This window comes from Heteronotia binoei, chromosome 6 (genome assembly GCF_032191835.1).
Source record: "Heteronotia binoei isolate CCM8104 ecotype False Entrance Well chromosome 6, APGP_CSIRO_Hbin_v1, whole genome shotgun sequence".
Lineage (NCBI taxonomy): Eukaryota > Metazoa > Chordata > Lepidosauria > Squamata > Gekkonidae > Heteronotia > Heteronotia binoei.
The window spans coordinates 57,114,901-57,135,954 of record NC_083228.1 but is presented as its reverse complement, the minus strand read 5'-3'; the positions used below and the strand labels follow the sequence as shown (position 1 = coordinate 57,135,954).

General features: G+C 39.8%; 2 protein-coding genes across 3 annotated transcripts in view; one reads left to right on the top strand and one right to left on the bottom strand.

The window, feature by feature from the left end:
- MCMBP (minichromosome maintenance complex binding protein) overlaps positions 1-1,999 on the bottom strand; it is a 34,216-nt gene extending 32,217 nt beyond the window's left edge. The window contains exon 1 of the mRNA XM_060241515.1: positions 1,880-1,999. Within this exon, the coding sequence (XP_060097498.1) occupies positions 1,880-1,937 (58 nt within the window). The 5' untranslated portion in view covers positions 1,938-1,999. The remainder of the gene's footprint in view (positions 1-1,879) is intronic.
- A 241-nt stretch (positions 2,000-2,240) lies between these two features.
- SEC23IP (SEC23 interacting protein) overlaps positions 2,241-21,054 on the top strand; it is a 38,138-nt gene continuing 19,324 nt past the window's right edge. The window contains exons 1-10 of one of the 2 annotated variants that reach the window (XM_060241512.1): positions 2,241-2,438; positions 7,718-8,256; positions 14,040-14,241; positions 15,168-15,361; positions 15,841-15,930; positions 16,507-16,627; positions 17,017-17,106; positions 18,417-18,558; positions 20,182-20,390; positions 20,896-21,014. In XM_060241512.1, the coding sequence (XP_060097495.1) occupies positions 2,261-2,438; positions 7,718-8,256; positions 14,040-14,241; positions 15,168-15,361; positions 15,841-15,930; positions 16,507-16,627; positions 17,017-17,106; positions 18,417-18,558; positions 20,182-20,390; positions 20,896-21,014 (1,884 nt within the window). In that variant the 5' untranslated portion in view covers positions 2,241-2,260. Of the gene's footprint in view, positions 2,439-7,717; positions 8,257-14,039; positions 14,242-15,167; positions 15,366-15,840; positions 15,931-16,506; positions 16,628-17,016; positions 17,107-18,416; positions 18,559-20,181; positions 20,391-20,895; positions 21,015-21,054 lie in introns of both variants that reach the window. The other variant, XM_060241513.1, reaches the window with a different exon arrangement.

Sequence of the window (21,054 nt, the reverse complement as noted above, 5' to 3'; positions counted from 1 at the left end):
ATTCCAATACATAGTCTAGATAAAACAATTTCTAGTTAATCGAAGAAACCAGATTTATACCCCACCCTTTACTCAGACTAGTTTACAGTCTCCTTCACTTCCTCTCTCCACAATAGACATCCTGTGAGGTAAGTGGGACCCAAGAGAACTCTCTTGAGAACTGTTCTTGAGAGAACAGCTGAGAGAACTGTGAGTGACCCAAGCTCACTCAGCAGCTGCATGTGGAGGAGTGGGGAATCAAACCTGGTTCTCCCAGGTTAGAGTCCATGTTCTACACCAAACTGGCTATCAACTAGATGCAATATGAGAAACTGGGGGTGGTGGGGGGAACCTTTAATGGAGCCTATGATATGTTAAGAAGATATTTTCAAACATAATATCGTTTGCATTCGTTGTTCCATTATCCTACGTTTTGTATTTTTCACTATCGCATGAATTTGGATCATTTTGTTCTCAAACAGCTGATGTAGTAATTATCTTTCCCTTCTAGTATTACTCAGCAGATTGCAACACTTCTATACATGATAATGTCAAACCAAGCCAAAAAGGGGCAGCTTGGCTTTGGGAAAAAAACAGTTGTTCCAATAAAAACATCCTTACACAGTAGAATGATTATTTCCCCCCTCTGTAATTGTATGCACAGCATGTACTCTCCATTTTTGGCTCACAGGCCTGACTAACCTGTCCCAACTACTTCTATCAATACTTTTTTGATAGAGGTAGTTGGGACTACTACTCCTTAATCCCTTTCTGCTATTTATTCCATTCAAACATTTGTTTTGCATTTTACAAAAGTAGCCTTTGCAGTGAGAAGAGAACAAGCATATCCATGGTAACTGATAGCAGCAATGCCTCATTACAGAACTTTTAACATCTTAAATTCAAACTACGGTATGTACCCAGCAATATTCTGAGTGTACATTTTTACTGAAATCTTACAGGTCTCCGTATGTTTAGCACCTTACACAGATCTAGTCCCTATGTAACCTTCCAGACTTACTAATCCGTATATACTCCTATAGTTATAGACTGTCACAAAGAATAATGATCAAAAAGTTAATGGTAAATGCATGGTACGTTGTTGAATTGACTTTTCCTTATTTCAACACATGGTGTTTTTAGCCTCCGACTTGTCTTGCTAAATTAACAGTGTCCATCTGAAACGACTACTTTGATTTTGCCACAGTTGGTAGGGAAGTTTAAATATATACAGGCAGAAAAATGTTCCAGTTATAAGTACAAAATAGGTTTACCGTAGAACCTGATATCTGTACAGAGACAAACATAACATGAACTGTCTGCCCCTGCGGTGCCTAACGAGAGAGAGAGAGAGAGAGAGACTGATTCTCTCCCTTAACATTATGCCACAATGCTAACCTCCTAGCAATTAACATAAACGTACGCATGTTAGCGTAGGAGACTATCTAGAAGACGCAACTGATTGGAAGGCCTCCCCCCCCCCCCCACTCCAGCAGAGGGTGGGAGAAGGCAGCCTGTACATGCTCAGGGAGACTCTTCTCACTACCACACAGCTTCCAGGGCAGGGAGCCTTTAAATTTTAAAAAAGGACCCCACAGAAGCTCTCAACTTAACCGCATTTCATCATTGTCTCCCACTCTCAAGATTTTGACGAGGCCTTAAGTGCATATCAGCGCTTGGCAATAGTTTTGCTTCACCCTTTTCTTCTCCGCCTTAAACCCTTTAAATGCACGCAGACACATTATTCGCCGTCTTCTTCCTCCTTCCTCAAGGGCCCCAGCCCAACTCTTCTTCGCTCTCTCCCCCCACCCTCTTTATCTTTTCTCCCGGGCCTCCTCCTTCCCCTTTCCCTCATAGCATCGCTGCCCGCCCTGCCTGTGTGTTGATTTCCCCCCCTCACCGAAGATGCCTTGCACGATACTAAGAGGGCAGTTCAGCCAGTCGGCCACACACGGCATCCTTCCTTCTTCTAAGGCTCAGGTTAGGGCACTGAAGGTGTGGAAAGCTCGGCTTCCCACCGCTAGGCAATGGCGCAGGCCGCGGAGCAGGCTGCTGGAGAAGAGAGTGGCGGTGCGGCCAGGCCGAGCTGAGTTCTGTCCTCTCTTCACCTCGCTTCTCTCCTCCTCAGCGCGGGCTCCAGCTCGAGCTGGCGGGAAAGGAAGGAGGAGGGCGTTGACTCCAACAGCGCCATCTTGGAGCAGGGCAGGCTTGCGGGCGGAACAGGAAAGGTCGGTGCTGAGAGGCCAGTAGAGAGAGAGAGAGACGTGGACGCACCGCAGTGATGGCTGCTCCGAAGGCCTCCGTGGCTAGCGGTTTCTCGTCAGGCGCCAGTGGCACCAACTTGCTCTTTTCTTCCTCGGCTACGGAGTTTAATTTCACTGTCCCCTTCATCCCAGTAAGCCAAGCTCCTGCGCCGCCGCCTCCCTCTGCCACCTCGGGGCCTGGTCTCCTGCCCGCCGGTAAGAAAAAGGGAGCTTGGAAGGGAAGAGGATTTAATGGCTAGAGAGAGCGAGAGTTTTTTTAACAATGTTTGTTAGGTTTGTAGTTTGCCTGATCTAAATGACTGGTAACAAGTGAAAACATTTGACCGCGAATAGGTTGGTAAGCCTCTCTCCCTACCCCCCCCCCCCCTTTTCCCCTTGTGGATCAAAATCTAATTGACAGGTCCGGGGAGGAGGATGGAGAGAAGATTTGAAAGGCTGCTTTCGAAGAGAGGCTTAAGGAAGAAAGTGCTGCAGTGGGAATTAGCAGGGGATTCCGGAGTGGGAAGGTGTTGGGACTTCGCCGCAAGATGCACCTTCTTTGCAAGGTCTTACCCCTGGAACAGAAAGCGTAAACAGAAATGGAATGGAAATGCCCTTTATCAGAACCGCGGGTGTTTTTCTGAAGTTTGCAGGAGTGGTTCCCAGTGTGGGCTAGTGGTTAGAGTGTTGGAATAGAATTCGGGAGATTTAGGTTGGAATCCCCTCTGCTACCAAACCTTGTTGTGTGTCTGGACCGCTTGCGCACAGTCTCATAATAATCTACTTTGCAGGGTTCTGGTGTGAATAAGATGGAGGAAGTGGTCGTTCTTGGGCCCCCACTTGGGAGGAATGTGGAATACAAATGAAATAAATATGTAAAAGTTGAAGTTTTCCCCACCAGAGGATGGGAGTAAAGAGAAGGCTCAAGGAGACCCTCTTCTCACTACCACTCAACTTCCTGAAGTGAAGATCTTTCAATTCAGCGTGGTGGTCGTTCCATACCTTGTTATTACTTTTTGTGTTAAACACTGGAAGGCCTATGTGTGTATGCTGGTATCTGTGAAGAAAGGGAAAGGAGGATCACTAAGAGTTTTTAGAGAACCAGGACACGGGAAATCACTTCTGGGAATGCTGATGTTGTGAAAGAATGCTGATGTTTTTAGATGAGAATGTCACTGCTTTGCGGAACTAGCTGGGTTGGCTCTTGGTTTATAGCAGGGGTGGCCAAAATGTGGATTGGGAGCTGCATGTGGCTTTTCCCCACATAGTGTGTGACTCTTGACGCCCCCACCACCATGTTGGCTGGTTTAGAGAAGACATTTCTCTCTCTAAATCACTTCTCCAAGCCAGCTGACTTGGAGAATGCATTTGAAGTTAAAGTTGCTTTCTTTCCACCTCCCCATCTTCCTCTCTTCTTTGTCTTGTGGCTCTCAAACATCTGACATTCAAGTCTTGGGGCTTTCAGCCATCTGATGTTTATTCTATGTGGCTCTTACATTAAGCAAGTTTGGCCACCCCTAGTTTATAGCAAGGTGCTTTTGGGGAACAATTTTTGGTTTTGTGCAAGCATATTTGGAAATATCTATCACAGACTAGTCAGTAGATACATACTTCCATCACTCTGCTGTACTTAATGATAGGATTGTTTTTAAGAAAGGGATTCATTCCATAGTTTCTTCAGCACATGTTGATTTGCATCCTCATTGTTGGAGAACCTGAGCTGCGTGCAATAGGTCCCAAGTTACATACCAGACACCCCCATTTAAAAACATTAACATTTCCCAAACTAAATAGATAACTTGGTCTGATTCTGTGTAAGCTGGAGGCCTTTTTAGGGTTTCTGTGAAAGCCTTATATGTTTGTGCAAGTGCAGAACTTCAGTCTAATGGTTGGATCACTGTTTGGCACTGAATTGTAAACATATTGTAACACCCTACTGTAATATGAAATTGCTGAATTATTTTTGTTGATGTCATTTATTCATAAATGCAGCTATAGATTATGTATGAGAGCTGGTTAGATCAAGCAATTTCATTTTTATTTAAAACAATCTTGTGTTTTGAGATGGGTTTTTTTTGTCATTGTAATTATCCATTCCTACTCCACCTTCTCAGAGCACTGCACTTTTGTGCAAAACCAGGGGTAATTTGGCATCTTAAAATGAAGACTGGGTTCTTATATTGGTGTAGGAGCCACAGCAGCTCCTTTATGCACTGCTGGTTGCATGAGAATCCCAGGATAATGTGGGATAAACCCTGCTTTGTTTTTAGGACACTGACATTGGCAGAAGCTGCAGCATGTGCTGTTCATATTATCCAGTGGTGAGTGAAGAAGTGACATTCCAGGGGCTTCCATAACACAAAGATAATATAAGAACCAGCCCAACAAATTTATGTGGCATAACCTTCTCAAGGCTGGATTCTCCCCTTAGTCAGATGCATGTGGAAACTGATTTTATGTTAATTCCACTACTTCTTCCATGGTAGAAAAAAGCACAATCTTGTTACTTTTTCCTGCATCCAACTTCAAGTATACTTACACTGGTAGTTGCTGAACTAGCATTTTAAATAGAAAACATGGCTGGCTTTGGAAGGACAGACTTGGGATTTAAAGTGGACAAGTAACATACTTCATTCATAGGGTTATAAACTGTTAGTGCTTTGATCTGCAGAGGTACACGTTAAGAACATAAGAGAAGCCATGTTGGATCAGGCCAATGGCCCAACACTCTGGGTCACACAATGGCCAAAAAACCCTGATGCCATCAGGAGGTCCATCAGTGGGGCCAGGACACTAGAAGCCCTCCCATTGTGGCCCCCCTCAGCACCATGTTATTAGGGTAAATGGATCCAGAAGCACAAAATGTGATTGGACAAGTGTATTTAAGGGTCTTCAGTGCTTCTGCACTGTGATGCTTTAAAAAACCCAAGCATTGTATGCAAGATTGGTCTGTTCTTAAGCTTTGTGCTGCTGCTCATGTCTAAATCATTCAGTTAATCTTAAGATTTCACTCACTTGATTGTGCTCATTGTTTAGAATCGAAGACTTTCCATGCATGGCTTAAAGAATCATCTTTGTAGATATACCTAGCTCTATTTCTCAACCCCTGAATTTTCTTCTTACATTTAAACTCTCATTTCTAATTGCCTGTCATGATATTTCATCATTTCAAACTTAAATGGACAAGACTGAATCCATCCCTCAAATCTCCAGGAGTTTCCCAACATGGAGTTGGCAACCCTATCTACTTTCCAGCAGCAGTAGCAAGAAGCCAGGCCTAGGGTAGCCAGCTTCCAGGTGAAGCCTGAAGTTCTCCTGGTATCACAACTGAACTCCAGACAACAGGTCGCTCTCCCCCTGGAGAGGTGGACTCTTGGAGGGTGGATTCTGTTGCATTCTATTCAGCTGAGGCCGTGCCTTTTACTGACAGAAGCAACGTTGGTTGCCTAGCAGCAGCCTCTGGCTAGCAGTTTCCCTAGTAGCCCAATCCTTATCTGTCCTGGATTGAAGCTGAGGGGAGGAGGGAGGGAGTGACAAGAAAAAGGTGGCTGCCATGGCCTCTGAGGAAATGGTTCATGAGGCTGTAGTAGAGCGGCAGCCCTTTCTGAGGCTGGTTGATGGAGAGGACACAGATAAGTGTTTGAGATGTGTCTGTCTCAGAGGTAAGACTGTTCTAGCAGTTTGTTCAGTGTTCCCATGTCTGTAGTAGGTGGGGACAGGGAAATCATCCAATGGGAACCCAGAGGTGGTGACTTATGCATGATGGGCCAATGGTTTTTGGAGTGGACCCCTAAGCCAATGGGAGACCTGGCCTCACCATAGGCTTTAAGAGATAAGCCAGTTTCATGTGTGAGGAGTCTGGTGATGTCTTGAGGTGGTTAAAAATTAGTTCAATTTTGGGGTGGTGTCTAGATACAAAAAATTCTCAATAGACAGTGAGAGAATAAGTGAAGGTTAAAAAGGTAAAGGTAGTCCCCTGTGCAAGCACCAGTCATTTTCAACTCTGGGGTGACGTTGCTTTCACAATGTTTTCACAGCAGACTTTTTACAGGGTGGTTTGCCATTGCCTTCCCCAGTCATCTACACTTTCCCCCCAGCAAGCTGGTACTCATTTTACTGACCTCGGAAGGATGGAAGGCTGAGTCGACCTGGAGTCGGCTACCTGAACCAGCTTTTGCTGGGATCGAACTCAGGTCATGAGCAGAGGGCTCCGACTGCAGTACTGAAGCTTTACCACTCTGCGCCACGGGGCTCTTCCCTAAGCAAAGGTTACAATATAACTAATCAGTAGGATTAATCAGCAACATTGCTTTCAAATTCTAGCTAGTATAAGGAGTAAAACTTGAAAGAAATTGATTTTAAAAATACTTTTATATTTTCATCTAAATATGAGCTTGTTGAACCTATCTTTATAATTGCTCATACTATGCTTTTAAAATTGGCCCTTAAGGTAAAGACTCTGGGCGTTTTCGCACTGACCTTTTACTGGCGCGACCACCCTCCTCACGCCGGCGGATCTGCAGGGATTTCGCACCAGAAGCGCCGGCGCAGCCAAAAGAGCTGGCTACTTCCGTCGCGAAACCCGCTCAAATGTTTTCCTGCTTCTTGGCGGTTTCCGTTTGAGCTGGTTTCGCGACGGAAGTTGCCGGCTCTTTTGGCTGCGCCGGCGCTTCTGGTGCGAAATCCCTGCAGATCCGCCGGCGTGAGGAGGGTGGTCACACCAGTAAAAGGTCAGTGCGAAAACGCCCTCTGTTTCCTATTTACATCAAGAATAGTGAGGAAGATATTTTTTTAATGAAGGATTGTAAATATGGCGCACTTTACTCTTGTCATTATGGGCTGGATCCTGGAGTTCATAGACTTCCAAGTTATTGCCTACAGTGGAATCCAGGCACTAGCTTCTAGGAGATGCCATCCTGTATATCACTAGGAAGATCATCCAGTTTTTTCACCTGGATGAGTTTGTGTAGTCCTCCTAAAGCTCTGCAGTTTACTGTGTTCTGATATGGAAACTTTTTTTTTTTTTAAAGGATGCTTTTGTCATCTTTTAGAAATAAAGTGTTCTTCCCTAACTACCATTCCTTGCTGCTGAAGAAATCTGGATCCTTAGTTATTGTACAAAGACAATATGGACAGCAACAAACAATTTTTTAAAGTTATTTTGCACAGCTTCTTTCTCCAAGTATATTTAAGAGGTTGTGGGTTGACACATATGGGAGGTGAAAGTCTGGAGTGCACTAGGTATAAATCTAATATGCTGAAAATACTGGTGAACAGCTTGGTTAATAGATGATCTTAAAAGTCTGCTTCTGGAATTAATACCACAAAATTTTAAAATCTCCAGGAGAATTTATTAGAATAAGTACAGAAAGAGTTCATCTACTGATTAGCTTTCTGCTTGCTAACAAAAGACCAATAAAAATAATGAACATTGCTAATATAGTTTTCAATATAAGTACACTTTTTAATATTTTTCAGTATTTCTTTCACTGCAGATGATGCTACTGATGTTGGTGAAGAAGACAGCTTCCTTGGCCAGACTTCTGCAACTCCTAACCCCCCATCAACTTTCAGTTATTTCTCACAAGTTCCTAGCAGCGGTGATCCCTTTGGAAGCATTGGGCAGCCACCCTTAGGAGTAACAACTCCACCACAAAGTGTAACATCTGTTTTCTCCAAGCCTCCTGTTTCTCTCCCTCTTCAACCTGGAACACAGGATGGGCCAAATGCTTTTCCAGCATCTCTTTCCAAATCTCAGTCTTTTAACACACTGCCTACTTCACTACCTGGCATTGGGTCCTATCAGACCCCCCAGCAAACTGGCCCCCCTCCAACCAGCTTCTCAACTCCACCTCATGGCACACTGCAGCAAGGCTACAACCCATATCGTCACACTACTTTAAGCAGTAGAGCCAATCCTTACATTACTCCTCCACAGCTGCAGCAGACTCAGATACCAAGCCAGGATGTTCAGCCTCCGCCCTCTGTACCATCTATGCAGCTCTATTCAACACCTCCTGGGACACTGCCACCGGTATGAGTATTGTTTATTAGCTGCTCATTATTAATCTAAATTTTAAAGGTGCTATATGTGGTGCATCACAATGATGTAGTGACTTAGTTTTTTACCCTTTTTCATCTTTCAATGCTTTCATTAAATATTTTAGGCAAAAGTTGAGTATTAAACTCGGTTCTACCCATATTGAAATCAGCAGGCTTCTTAACTTCATCTTTTTTCATTTTTTTCAGTTTCAAAATAGCTTTATTTAAACTGTTCGCAATTGTACATAGTTTATAGTTTCAGCAAAGCATTGAACAACTACAATATGAGATTACAGTATCCAACAATTAGGGTACGGAATTCCGAAGAATGTCCTATATTGTCTCCAGTAAAAACGAAAACATTAGAGCAAATACTGAACAGGTTGAAAAGATGTCACGTTACAACAGAGTAAGACAAGAAGCGAATATGTCATATTGAGTATCATCTGGATTGATGTTGTGCATTGGAATCTCAAGAATAAATGGCAACCATTTATGTAAAAAATATGAATCTCTTAATTCCGATTTAGTCGGATTAACATCAAACGTTATCGTGTCTAAAATAAAATAGTCCCAAAGCTTCATGAGCCAAGTATGTTTCGAAGGAGCTGTAGTTTTTTTCCATACTACAGCTATGGCATGTTTTGCAACTACAAGCATAAAAGAAATGAGCTCTTGCGTAGGCTTAGGAATCTGAGAGCCTTCCCATAAGTTTAACAAAGCCAGTTCTGGGGAGGGAGATAGAGAAAAACCTGTCATAGAGGCTATTTCTGCATATAGTTGAAACCAAAAAAATTTAATGAGTGGGCATGTCTACCATGAGTGGAAGTAAGAGCCTATATGTCCACAGTTTTTGTAACACTGGGGAGAAGCAGATGAGGTAATATGAGATAACTGAGTTGGAGTCAGGTACCATCTCGCTGTTACTTTGTATGTTTGTAGGTGGACATTTAGAGCTCTGGACTTTGAAGAACTCCAAATCATGTGCCATTGATCCTCTGTTAAAGTTCGTTGGATGTCAGCATGCCATGCATTTTGATAGTGTAAGATTTGAGGAGGGTGACAGGAAAGCAGGATTTTATAAATTTTGGAGATCATCCCTTTAATAGGTATCGAGTCATGATGGAGAATTTTTTCAAATGCGGACAAAAGTACTCGTAGAGGAGATTTAAAATTATTAGAGGCGAACAATGCTGAATCTGTAGAAACTCAAACCAAGGAAATTTAATACAAAATTTAGTCTCCAGGGCAGATTTATCAAGTAAGTGACCTTTGAAGTGATGTCAAAAAACGGTTCAAATTGGAACTCCCCCATTGCAAGAAGGAGGTGGGAGATGTCACAGGTACAAACCAATCCTGTCCTGTAAATGTTGAGAGAAGAGAAGTTGGTGGTGCTATACTTTTAAAATATTTGTGTCAAACTTGAAATGCAGAAGCAAGAAAGACATTACTATAAGAAGTAACAGAATTTACTTGTGACCTTCAAAAGTTCCTCTTGAAAGAGAGTTGGAGCTAAATAGCAGGATTCTATCCATTTCAAGTCCGTTTGGTATGAGGAGCGGTAAAGCTTAACAAGTCCAGAAAGGATAATTGTGTCGTGATACAGGGTAAGATCTGGGGCAGCCAGACCACCTTCCAAAATGGGACGGCGAATCATGAAGAAGTTTAAACGTCTTTTGGACTGCCAAAGAAACCCATTTAGTTGAGAGTGCCACTTTTTTAGGGTAGGAGAAGGGATACAAATTGGGAGGGCTCTAAAACAAAAAATAAATTTTGGTAGTATAATAGATTTGATAATTTGGATTCTTTCCAGGAGCAACAGAAATTTGGTATTCCAAGAAGATAGCAGCGATTTGATGGTTCTAGATATTTCCAAATGATGTACCTTAACTAAATTTTGAAGATCTGATGGAATGGAGACACCCAAATATTTCCAAGATGTATGGACCCAAGCATAATGAAACTTTAGTTGGATATGACGGGCTAGGCTTTGTGATATATTGATTGGATATAACAGAGATTTATTAAAATTAATTTTAAGGCCCAACACTTCTTCAAAAATTAATAGAATTGAGTTAATACATGGAAGGGAGACTGAAAGATTTGATAGATAGATGGCTAAATCGTCTGTGAAGAGACTTAATTTTACTTGCTTGTTTGCGATTTTAATACCTTGGATTGCCATGTCCTCTCTAATCTTGGCTGCTAGGGGTTCTATGGCAAATGCAAATAATAAGGTGGATAATGGGCATCCCTGTTGTTCCCCTGGATAGCTTGAGAAGCGAAGAGTTAGCATTTTTTATGCAAAGGATTGCTGTAGGTTTAATATAAAGTGAATGAATAATATGCCTAAAGTTGTCTCCAAAATTTAAAAAGCACTGACTGTAGATACTTTGGTTCAACTAAGTCAAAGGCTTTTTCGACATCTAAAGAAAGAATGCATGCATTCTGGATGGAGTTATGACAACAAAATTGAATGACATTGAGAGTTTTCCTGATATTGTTTGTGAGATCATGACCTGGAATTAATCCCAATTGGTCAGTCCCTATATATTCTGCAATGAATTGATTTAGCCGGTGGGTCAGTATGCTGGTAAAAATTTTATAATTGGTGTTTAGTAAAGATATCAGGCGATATGACTTGGGGTCAAGAGGATCCCTACCCTACTTGTGGAGAACAATAATTTTAGCCATAGACCATGAGGGGGGTATAGAGCCAGTGCTCAGGACATGATTAAAAAGATTTAATAAATATGAAGAAAGGGAAGAGTAATAAAATTTTTCAAATTCAGATGTAAAACCATCAATTCCTGGAGATTTATTAGTTTTTAAGAATTTCATTGCTGCTAGTAGTTCTAATTCATCAGTTGAACGATCTAAGTAATCACGATGTGAATCAGATAGCGACCTAAGAGAATTGATTGATTTTAAAAAATTTTGATTTCTGGGGAGGGATTATGTGAATTATATAATTTAGAATAAAATTCATGAAATATGTGCAATATTGGTTTAAAGGAAGTGTGAAATTTACCTGTATGGTCTTTCAGACCTGCCACTCCAACTTCAGAGGCTTGATGTTTAACTTTCCATGCTGGTAAGCGCAAAAATTTGGGACTTTTGCAACAATATGATTGTCTTAAAAATAACAGATTTCGTTTTATCTTTTGGGTTTCAAAGGCTTCCAATTTTTTGCTTTCCTCTAGGAGTTGTTTGTATACTCTGGAGCTCCTCTAAGTTTTTGAAGTTAGCATATATTTTCTGTACAATCTGTTCACGCTGTTTTTTATGAGCAGATGTTAAATGATTTTTCCCCTTAGGACAGCCTTACAGGCATTCCAGATCACAGGTAAAGCAACATCATCTGTCAGATTGTGTTGAAAGAAATCTACGAGGTCTGCTCCAATTTGCTTGGATATTTTTTTCTCTTTTAAAAGGTTATTATTAAATCTCCAGGTATAACTCTTATCCAGAGGTTCTGAAGTACGTAAAGTACGAGAACTGGGGCATGGTCACACCATTGGTAGAAGTCTAATGGTAGAAGTAAGAAGGCTATTACAAAGGGATTTAGAACAAAAGATATAATCAGTTTTAGTGTATGTGCTAAAACGGGCTGAATAATAAGTAAAATCACGTTCACCTTCATGCAGGAATGGCCATGAGTCTACCAGATCAAGATCATAATTTGATGCAAAGCTGTGAATTGAGCTTTTGATTTAGGGAAGAGATTAGAACAAGAGTTGACATTAGATTAGAACAGATTAGATTAGAAGAGATTAGAACAAGAGTTGAGATTAGAACAAGAGTTTATCATGCAGGTTATGCATGAGATACTTAAAATCTGCACCTAACAAAATGGTTCCTTCACAAAAAAGTTTCAGTTTGGCCATCACCTCTCGAATAAAATCCAGTTGCCCAGAGTTTGGTGCATATACAGAGACTAATGGAGTCATAGTGCCATTTAGAATGCATTTGACAAATATGTATCTACCCTTTTCGTCTTTTTCCACGTCTTGGCATTGAAAAAGGGTAGAGCTAGAAATTAAAATTGCGATTCCTCTAGACTTAGAGGAGCCAGAAGCATCAAAAGTAACTGGAAACCAGTTAGATTTAAGCAATGAATTTATATTGTTTTGAAGGTGAGTTTCTTGCAGAAAGGCAATGTTAAGGTTCTGCTTTTTAATGTAAGTAAGTATAAGTTTAGCTTTAATTTTATTATTTTACCCCACAACAATTGAGGGTGAGAACCTTTAGGCTACTATCCATTAGGGCCTTCAGTGTGGATATGAACAATGCTAATCTGAACTTAGAAAAAGGTATCAAAAAAGTATGCCAGGCAAATAAAAGTGTGTTGCATCTTACGGAGTTTGAGGCTAGAAGTGTATGAGTTTCTAAGGTGGAATGCAGTTTTGTTAAAAAGACTCTCTAAAAAAAGAGCAATTACCCCAGAATGAGGGAAGAACAATATAGAACATGGTAGGAAAAAATAATTCAACGTAGCAGCTATTTTCATAAGGCATGAGTTGCTAAGCCATAAAAAAGCAAGAAAGAACTGTAGAGTATTACTCTGAAGTACGTTACCAAACTTGTCTCTGCGTATAAGCGTCACCGATGGTATCCAGACGTTAAATGACTCTATGAATGCAGAGAACCTTGATGTAGGAAACAGAACATATAGTTCAACATTGGAAACATTACAAATACAGTTTAAACCAGGTGTCAATGCATCAACATAACTGTCGATGCAAATAGATGTAACATGGGGAAAAAACAAAGAACTCCCCCCCCTCAACCCTCCCACTCTTCCAGCAGAGTTATTAAAATGTAGGCTAAGCCAAAGAAATAAAAAAAGGAAGAGAAAAGCCCTCCGCCCCATGAATATAGGTCGATCCATTCTCAATTGGTGTGGTTGACATTGTGTGGCCCAGGTCATTCTCTGAAGCAGAGCAAAAGGTGCCCTTCTTGCATGCCAACACATTTTAGTGAGAGGCAGAGAAACATAACCCCCCTATACCCCTTCCACCCTGTTTCCCACCTAAGAAGAAATGTTTATTAGTAGATTTAACTTGACATAGACTGTTCTTCATGGTTGCAATGAACTTAATCTTAATTGATGCCATAGTTTAGCATTTGACCAATCAAATGAAAGTAAAGTCAAAGGCCACAGCCAACATGCCATCTTTTGAGCTGATATATTTAGCTCTGATAAACTGAAGAGTATGGTAATGGTCAACTGTACTAGCACCTCTGTGAAATCCAGTTTGGTCTCATCCCAAAATAACTTTGTCCTCTATCCATGATAATAATTTTTTGTAAAGCAGGGAAGCATATAACTTGCCCACCACTGACAGCAGACTGATTGGATGATAGTTGCATGGATCTATCGAATCACTTCTTTTGTAGGTGGGGACTATTGCATGGAACCAGAAGGTAGGCATGATACCTGGCTTGTTAATCTGAGAAAAAATAGATGACAAAATCTTGATCCACAGCATTTACTGCAAAATAACTGTAGGCAATAAAAGTGCAGCGTTTAAAGCCATTTTCCTGCTAGCTGTTTGCTGCTTCTGCAAAGCAAATAGCTAGTTGGCTTTCCTTTACTCCATGCAACAGGAGATGGATGCTTCAGAAGAACTCAGGAGGCATCACCTTTATCTCTACAGAGATCACCTTTTCAGAAACATCTGCCTCCATTGTAATAATTCAAAGGGTTGAGGGTAGAGTGGATTCTTATAATCCGGAAACAAAATTATAGTTTTACACTGCTTCTCTTTTCAGTTTTCATCACCTCAGTCAGCATTGTTGCCTCAAACATCTGCATTAGCTGGTCCTCTGGTGAAGGCACCTCCCACCTTGTTATATAATCACTATGAGCCAGTTCAACCACATTGGTTTTTCTGCAAGGAGGTGGAAAACAAGGAGGTATGGATGCCATTCAGTGTCCTAGATTCTACACATCTCGAGGAACTCTATAATTCTGGTAAGATTTAATAAGGTCTTTCCATTTTTTTTGGTGTGTGTTATGGCCTTCTGGATTTGGTTGCAAAAAGAGATCAAAAGTCTTGTAATTCCCAAAGAGGGGACAGAGCATATTTATACTTAAGAAAAGGATTCACTTGTCCATTCTCATTCAGTGATTTGTTTTATTTGGGAATATTGTGTCTGGTAGATCCCACAATTGTAAATGAACGTGACTGAAGGAAAATGCCGTGTTCTGCATTTGCTTTGACAGCTGGATCTTTGCTTCAGTCTTCCATGATTGTTTCTTGTAGAGACACTAAAATTAGCATTGTTGATCAGGAGAAGTAGAAAGGGCAGAGCATATCTCCATTCGCAAGAGTGGCAAACATTACTTTGTCAGTCATTACAGATAAAATTCAAATTAAAATTCCAAAAGAAATTAATTCATAATGGACAATACAAAGAGCAACAAAACTCCATCTGTACCAATTTTCCTCTGTCATTCCTCATTTTCATATTATTTCTCCTGCTGCCTCTTCCATTTGGTATCTTCTAAGATTTCTTCCAGTACTTGTAGTGCTATCCTTTCCAAAAGACTCTACACTCCTGAATATTGGTAGCCAGTTGAAACTATCCGGAATGCTTGTCTGTGAGCATGCTAGACTTTTAAAATATACTTAAAATATACTCATCACCAGTGAACAGAGTGGAACAACGAGGGAAAGAGACATGCAATAGTAAATTCAGAAATCTTTCCAAAAGGTTAGGTTTCCCAATAGCATCTTGTATTCAACATCAAAAATTCACTGTAAAACTGGGGTGGGGTGGGGGTAGTGAGAAAATGGATTCTGGAACAAACTTTTCACTTGTTTCTACTAAACATGTTAGTCATTTTGAAGGAATGTTCATATTGATATGGCAATGACATAATTTTGGTATTTGTAGTACAACCTGATCCAGAAAATGTGGTTCTAAGTACTGATGGAGGACGCTATGATGTTCACTTGTATGACCGGGTGAGGAAAGCAGTGTATTGGGAAGAAGAGCCGTCTGAAGTGAGACGATGTACTTGGTTTTATAAAGGAGACAAAGATAGCCGGTTTATTCCTTACACAGAGGATTTCACTGAAAAGCTAGAGGTGAGTGTCCTTAAATTAGCTGAGCGATGAATAAATTTTTATAACTCACAAAAAAAGGCTTAAAGACTTCAATTTCACAAAAGATAAAAATACAAAACAATCATTTGTGTCGAATGGACTGTTGATTGTGTGACAGTGACTTGGTAATAGTTACAAAAATTCCTTCTTATGCTTTTTTATAAGGCCAGAATGAATACTTTCAGAGTCCAAAAGTGTTAAAATGAGTGATATATGATAAATATACAACCCTCATAATCCTGATGAAAATATCCAAGGGTAGAGTGGTTGTGCACTTAAGGTTTGCTGTTAACCCTAAAAACACTTCTTGTCATTTGATGTCTGAGTTTTGACTTTTTTAGAATAATCTGTTACAGTCAGATAAAAATTGTATCCTGTAATTTTTATAGTAGTGGCCTTGAATGACATATCTAAATTCAAAAGCAGGTTTGTGGTCAAATGTAGCTGGTCTTCTTTTGCAGGCAGAATACAAAAAAGCTGTCACCGCTAATCAGTGGCATCGTCGTCTGGAATTTCCAGGTGGAGAAACTATCGTTATGCATAATCCTAAGGTAATAATGGTTATAATGGCTTCCTTCTCATCACAGAGTAGTCTTATAGGGGTGGATCTGAGACTTCATAACATATTCTTAAACATATTATTGTTTGAATTGTCAAAATGCCCTCAGTAATTGTGCTTGACTATGAGACTTCATGGAAAGGTAACACCTCTTTGAAGTTTGGTGCAACCCTCATAGTTTCCTATCTTAAAGGATTTAGCAAAGAGTCAGATTCAACTGTGGGACTGAACAACAACAAGGAGAGTTTTATAAAAACAATGCCATTCATTTATAAATAGCACACATTTTCAGGTTGCTATATGGATGCAAATTTAGTGGAATGCATTTTGCTAGCAGTAAAACTTGAGGTTCTGAACTGTAGAAATGAACGTTGCTGTCACTTGTCAAAAACTCAGCCTTTGAAAGGTCTCTTGAGTCAGGTATATTACAACTGGCTTTGTTGAGTCATCTAGCTGTTGGCTTCTCATCATCCATTTTGGGCAGTTCTAATAACCCTTGCATGCTTTCAAATTAAAAGTTTATAAAGGGCTTGAGAGTATGTGTGTTCAAATGCTGGTATTTTTACAGGTTATTGTTCAGTTCCAGCCTTCTTCAATACCAGATGAATGGGGTACCATACAAGATGGCCAGACGAGACCAAGAGTAGTAAAACGTGGGATTGATGATGATCATGATGAAATTCTAGATGGTGAGTGGACTAGATATTTAAGCACAGACCTCTCTTCTCTTGTCATTACATCTGTGTAATATGCTTTGTTGGGGCCAGGAAATGGAGTAGATCTTGTTTTCTCCAGGTCCTAACTGTGCCTGATCCAGATTTCTTAGGTTGTTGTGTTGGGAAAAGGGGTGAGTTTTTTGGGGTAGATGGGGCTGGATTAGTGTAATAGCTTCTTCTTTTCAAGGATTTTGTTTTGCTGGGGACCTTCCTTGAAAGTCTTAGATGGGATATGTATCCACATGTTCTCATATATCATTCTTCCATTGTTATCTAGGATAGTAATGAAGACACGTCACTTTTCAAAATGGCTCTTTTTTGTGAATTTAATAGGTTATTGCTTCTGATTTTCATTCTTCCAGGTGAAGTGTCTCAAATTGACCATTTGGTATTCATGGTGCACGGCATTGGCCCTGTTTGTGACCTTCGATTTAGAAGCATTGTTGAATGTGGTAGGTTTTTAGTACTAATAGATTTATATAATTTAATATGGTAGTTCTATTATTAGCATGTTCGGGTTAATCCTACTCCCGCTATCCAGGTTTTTTCCTTTCAAAGCTTTTATATTACTCAATGAGAGAAATACTATCCGTTGGCATAGGGCGCGTGACTGTAAACTCTTGGGTTAAACTACACAGTTAGTTACAAGCAGTGCCCATTCTATATGACATGTGTCACATCAAAAAAGAATCTTTTAAGAATTTGAATAAAAATGCATGTGAGTTGGATGGGAAAGGAATGAATGGCTGGATTTTCTGAGGGGAATGGCCTCCATGCTTGAGAGGAGAGGAGACAGACTCTCACCATTCCACAATTAAGGATACATCACTCTCCAATTCTGACATATTTATCACTTATGCTATGTTTGTCCCCTTCGAGTTATTATTATTATTTATTACATTTAATGAATTGACCTACCCTGGCTAGCGCCAGGCTCAGGGCAATGTACAACAGTAAAAAATACATATATATATATATATATATATATATATATATATATATATATATATATATATATATAATCAATTACATTAAAAAATTTAAAACCCTGATTGTGTCTTTAAAGTGCTCTTATTCAGTTGAACCCAAACAGATGATAGTCATATATACTAAGCTTATTATTCTTTTAATCTGTTAAAATTACTTTTATTATTCTGTATGCTTTTACTGTCCATGCTCTATATGTATAACTGTTATTTTTATTTCCATTTCATTGTATCTGAAGAAGTGTGCATGCTCATGAAAGCTCATACCTTGAATAAAACTTTTTGATCTTGAAGTTGCCAGTGAACTCAGACTTCGTACTGCTACTCCAGACCAACATGGCTACCCATCTTGATCTAGAAATAAAACCTGTATCTGATTTTAAAATTGTCAGCAAAAGCTTTCGATAATGAAATGTATAGTGGATGAATTTCTGTAGTTATTGAAATGACTTTGTGCATAGAAATCATGACTGTTTCAATAATAGAGAGAAAAGCAGAATGATGCTCTTAAGTGAACTGCTCCTGAAGCCTTTCTCAGAATAATATGGCTTTCACTGTTGTGGTTGGGTATCACTCCAGAATGTTTTGGAATTTTAAAAATCAAATGCAACTGTATTCTTGAATAAGTAGCTTTCAGTTCTGTTGTTCATAATTTAAAGTCATGATTTAAAGTATTGGCTAGATCAGTGTGAAGTAGTGCTGGAAAATAAAATCAGTGGGTGCATGTAAAACTGTTCAGATAACAGCCTATGCTATTATGTGTTTTATTTTTAAAGTTGATGATTTTCGGACAGTGTCCCTAAAGCTGCTGCAGACACATTTCAAAAAGTCATTAGAAGACCAAAAAGTGAGTCGGGTTGAGTTCTTGCCAGTTCATTGGCACTGTGCTCTGCATGGGGATGCAACAGGAGTGGACAGGTAAGCCTACTATATAGGACTACTATACTGAAATACAATTTTTGCCAAAAAGCAGTGTATTCATTTGAGTTCAATGACTGATTGTCTTATAAATAGTAAACGTTCCGTAATGCCAAGAATTACCATCTTTTAATTTTTTTAAATTAAGAACTTTCCAAATGTGCATTATACCTTATGAATAAGCTCATTACCATCTTATGATGCCAACTCATTTTGTTTCATTAAAATATGTTTAACATAAGAAAAACCCTGCTGAATCAGACCAAGGGTGGTCAACCAGATGACTTTAGTAAGCCTGAAAGCAGGTTAATGAACCATTGGGTCATCATGGTCAGACCATTTGTCCATAAACTTGTCTGGTGTACATTTAGAGCCAACTTGTGATATTGAGTTTCATAAGTTAATTCTGTGTTGTATGAAGGAATACATTATCTTTCCTGAACCTACTGCATTTAACCCTAAGTTCTAATGGCAAAGGAGAAAGAGAGTAAATTACACTATGAGTAATGGTGTAAACCCTTTAAACCAGGGGTGTCAAACATGGGCCTGGGGGCCAAATCAGGCCCCCAGAGGGCTGCTGTCAGATCCCCAAGCAACTGACTCTTGTCTGCTTCCTTCTCCCTCTCTCTTGCTTCCTTCTGCATCTCAGCTTGCTTTACAAGGCTTGCTCAATTGCACAGGGTCTACTGAGCCAAACCTCTCTTCCTTCTATTGGCTGAGGCTCCTCCCTCTCCCGGCTCCCTGGGGAAGGAAGGAAAGAGCCAGAGCTTCCTTTGCCCAATTCCCTGGATCCCATGGGAGAAATACAAAGGAAGCACCTTTAAGACCAACAAATGCTAATGTTTTTAAGCATGTTTTAAGTTCAAATAAAATCTTTAGTCATGTTCGTGTCCTTTAAAAAGTTTATATCTCTGCTACTGAATCGTAAATAGGTACACACATGGCCTGGTCCACCATGGCCCGGCCTGACAAAGTCTCATTTATGTCAGATCTGGCCTTCATAACACATAAGTTCTACACCCCTGCTTTAAAATCTAGCTGATCCTATTAAAAATGAGCAAAGTTACAGCCTGTGAGAACTATTGCATATAGCAAAATAGTGTGGTTATCTTCTAAGATTGCTTCTGGTTTGGAGAACAGATGTGAAGGAATTAGCAGAGATATTTCAGCATAATGCATTATGAAAGAATGAGAAAGGCAAAATGAATTGAGACATACAGAACATCGGGAGGTGTATTTTGACACCACTTACCTACTGTATAGTACACATGTTGGAGGGAAGCACAATAACTGTCAGTTTGGGTCTAGCTCAACAAGATAGCAGATAGTTTAAAGGGAAGCTCTTGGTTGATGTATAGGAGCCTGTCGCTGTAGGTCAAGCAGTCTTACCGAAGCAAGTCATGGAGAGAGTTGCTGTTAAAGCAAAGAACTGACAGGTGGTGGGTATAAAGGAGGATAAAGATTGCAGTAGGCATGGAGTTGTTGTGAAGTCTCATACCTTAACTTGTGATGTGGACTGTGAAAATATCCTTCACAAACCATGTCTACTTACCTGGATCTTTGTTTTTTAGTAAAAGTTTCACATTGTTTATGAATACGGCTAACTATATATTTGAATTCCAGGAATATTAAAAAAATAACTCTACCTACCATTGGACGTCTTCGTCACTTCACCAATGAGACTCTGCTTGATATTCTGTTTTACAATAGTCCGATCTACTGTCAAACCATGGTGGATAAAGTAGGATTGGAAATGAATCGTCTATATGCACTTTTCATGAGCAGAAATCCTGATTTTAAAGGAGGAGTCTCTGTTGCTGGTCACAGTCTAGGTAAATCTAATGAAATGTGATAAATTTAAGTTTGAGGAAGAAAAAAAGTGTTCATTGCACAGCCTTTATAGTGTTGTTTTAAAAACTGGGACTCTCTTTGGGCTTCTTCAGCAACATATTCCTCTAGGATGTGGTCTTTTAACCTCCTTTACCACACAAAACTGAAATGTATCTGTTTAAATCTGAATAGAAATCCACACCAAACAATGTATACATTGTCTTATAACAGTAGATAATCTTTGAAATTCTCTTTTCTATTTTGTAAAAAAGGATAAATATTTAAAAAGTGTGCATATCAGGCAGTAGTCTTAACTTTCCTTTCAATTTGGACTAATACAAAGTGAAAAAAAGAGTTCTGTCTTGTAGCATATAACTGTATTATAAATTGTGTTATACTTGGGTTAGATTTTTCTCTTAGAACAAAACTGCCGCTTCAGTTCCCTGCTTTTGCTTTCTACAGAAAACCTGGAAAGTAATGTTATAATACCTTGTTTTGGCTTCCCAGGTGCCTTAATTTTGTTTGACATACTGTCCAACCAGAAAGATTGGACTTCCACAGTTAATTCTATGACTCCTGCTGCTGCCAATGGTGTTGTGAAGGACACTGCCAAATGTGACCAGCAGGTATTTGTAGTATGAAGTAATTGTGTTTGAAATTTGTATA